At 34.2% G+C, this 1,658-nt stretch overlaps 1 protein-coding gene across 1 annotated transcript in view; it reads left to right on the top strand.

Annotated features, from left to right (window-relative positions):
• The window catches only part of LOC111083872 (neuropilin-1-like), a gene marked incomplete at both ends in the record, with an annotated part of 8,106 nt that extends 6,846 nt beyond the window's left edge, over positions 1-1,260 (top strand). The window contains one exon of the mRNA XM_022380589.1: positions 964-1,260. Within this exon, the coding sequence (XP_022236297.1) occupies positions 964-1,260 (297 nt within the window). The remainder of the gene's footprint in view (positions 1-963) is intronic.
• Positions 1,261-1,658: the final 398 nt, after the last annotated feature.

Below are 1,658 nucleotides of genomic sequence, written 5' to 3' on the forward strand. Positions count from 1 at the left end.
AATCCAGTATTTGCTAGGCGCCCTCTATCCTTGTATATAAGTGCGCCAGATAAAGCGAAATAATTAATCGGAATTAGAATTATATAGCAGATAGAGAGATTGAAGATATAAACGGACAATTGAGTCAAGCGCGGTAGTATGTAAAGTGCGTGAATCGTTCGTTGTAAATTATAGCGCGTGTTGAAGTTAAGGTGACTGTGGAAATTGAGTGTATTGCAAAGTTGAATTGAGAAAGAATAAACTAGTTTTATTTGAGAAAGGACTTGTATTGCTGAAGTTTTTCGGAAAGTATTTTTACGAGTAATTAACAAACGACCAGAGACTTAACAATATGAATTATTTGTGGAACGCAAGAAGTAAGTTCAAACTTACGAACAATTAATATTTTTAGGCCTAATTACCAAACAAACCTAGAACATTTTTTGGCGAAACATGTATATGGGTGTGTGTATGAATTATTTGTGGAACGCAAGAAGTAAGTTCAAACTTACAAACAATTAATATTTTTAGGCCTAATTATTGAACAAGCGGTTGATATTACCTCAAGTATTTATCAAACAATTATTTGACCGTTTATATTGCTTTCTTTCATATTCATAGCTTTGTATATCCTGGTCAGATTACTTCATATGTTGATAGGGCTAACTTCAGTTGTTATTTGTCAACTACACTATAAATATGCTTAGAATTCTCAGTGATTATGAAAGTAATTATGTATCTAGAAAATAAGAACTTATATTACCACCACCTTTTGTTACGTCTTTGCTGCTCGGTACATTTTATTTTTTAAGTACTTCAGCACTAGTCATCTTATTCTTAGTAATATTCATAACGTTCACTGAATTCTGGGTAATGTTTGAAAATCTAAAATCGCGACTTTATTTTTAATCCGTATTTTCATTATTTTTTAGATATAATTTTTTTGTCTTACTGAAAGAAATATTAATGTTTATTTTGGCTTAGACGAAAACGAAGCAGTCGCCAACCAATGTGACAGTCAAATGTTTCGACTTTTGAATAACACCTGCTATTTGTTAATCTCGTACCCGGAAGTTAAGTGGTCTAAGGCGAATGATATCTGCGTCGAATCTGGTGCAAGATTAGCCACTGCGCAATCTCTCAAGCAAAAAATGGTACTTCAGTCCCTCGTAGAGTCTGCTGACGAAAGTCGATCTTACGTGTTATACTGGGTGGGAGGAGTCAAAGAAGCAGGACTGAAGAACTGGTACTGGATTGATGGACAACCAATTGACGAAATAAGTAAGTATCAAATTTGTAGTTTTGTTATAATTTCATATTATGGTTTCAATTTTTTTTCTCTCTCTCTTTATAAACTACGTCCCAAGTTTAGCAGGAAGGAGTGGTATGTTTCTGCCCATAAAACGTCTCTTAATATACAATCAGTATTTTCCTTACTAAAACCATTAAATAAACCTTAAGATGACTTTATTGTTTCCGAAGTGACCACTCTTGGTTTATCTGGACCTTCAAGAAATATTTTACCATCCAGTAATAATGTCAGAATTATAAGAACTGTGTAGTAAAAGAATTGTTTGTTTGCCGTCCCTAATTTAGCAGTGTAAGGCTAGAGGGAAGGCAGCTTGTCATCACCGCCAACTCTTGGGCTACTCTTTTACCAACGAATAGGGGGTTTGACC

Source organism: Limulus polyphemus, unplaced genomic scaffold, assembly GCF_000517525.1.
Source record: "Limulus polyphemus unplaced genomic scaffold, Limulus_polyphemus-2.1.2 Scaffold11766, whole genome shotgun sequence".
In the NCBI taxonomy this organism is placed as follows: domain Eukaryota; kingdom Metazoa; phylum Arthropoda; class Merostomata; order Xiphosura; family Limulidae; genus Limulus; species Limulus polyphemus.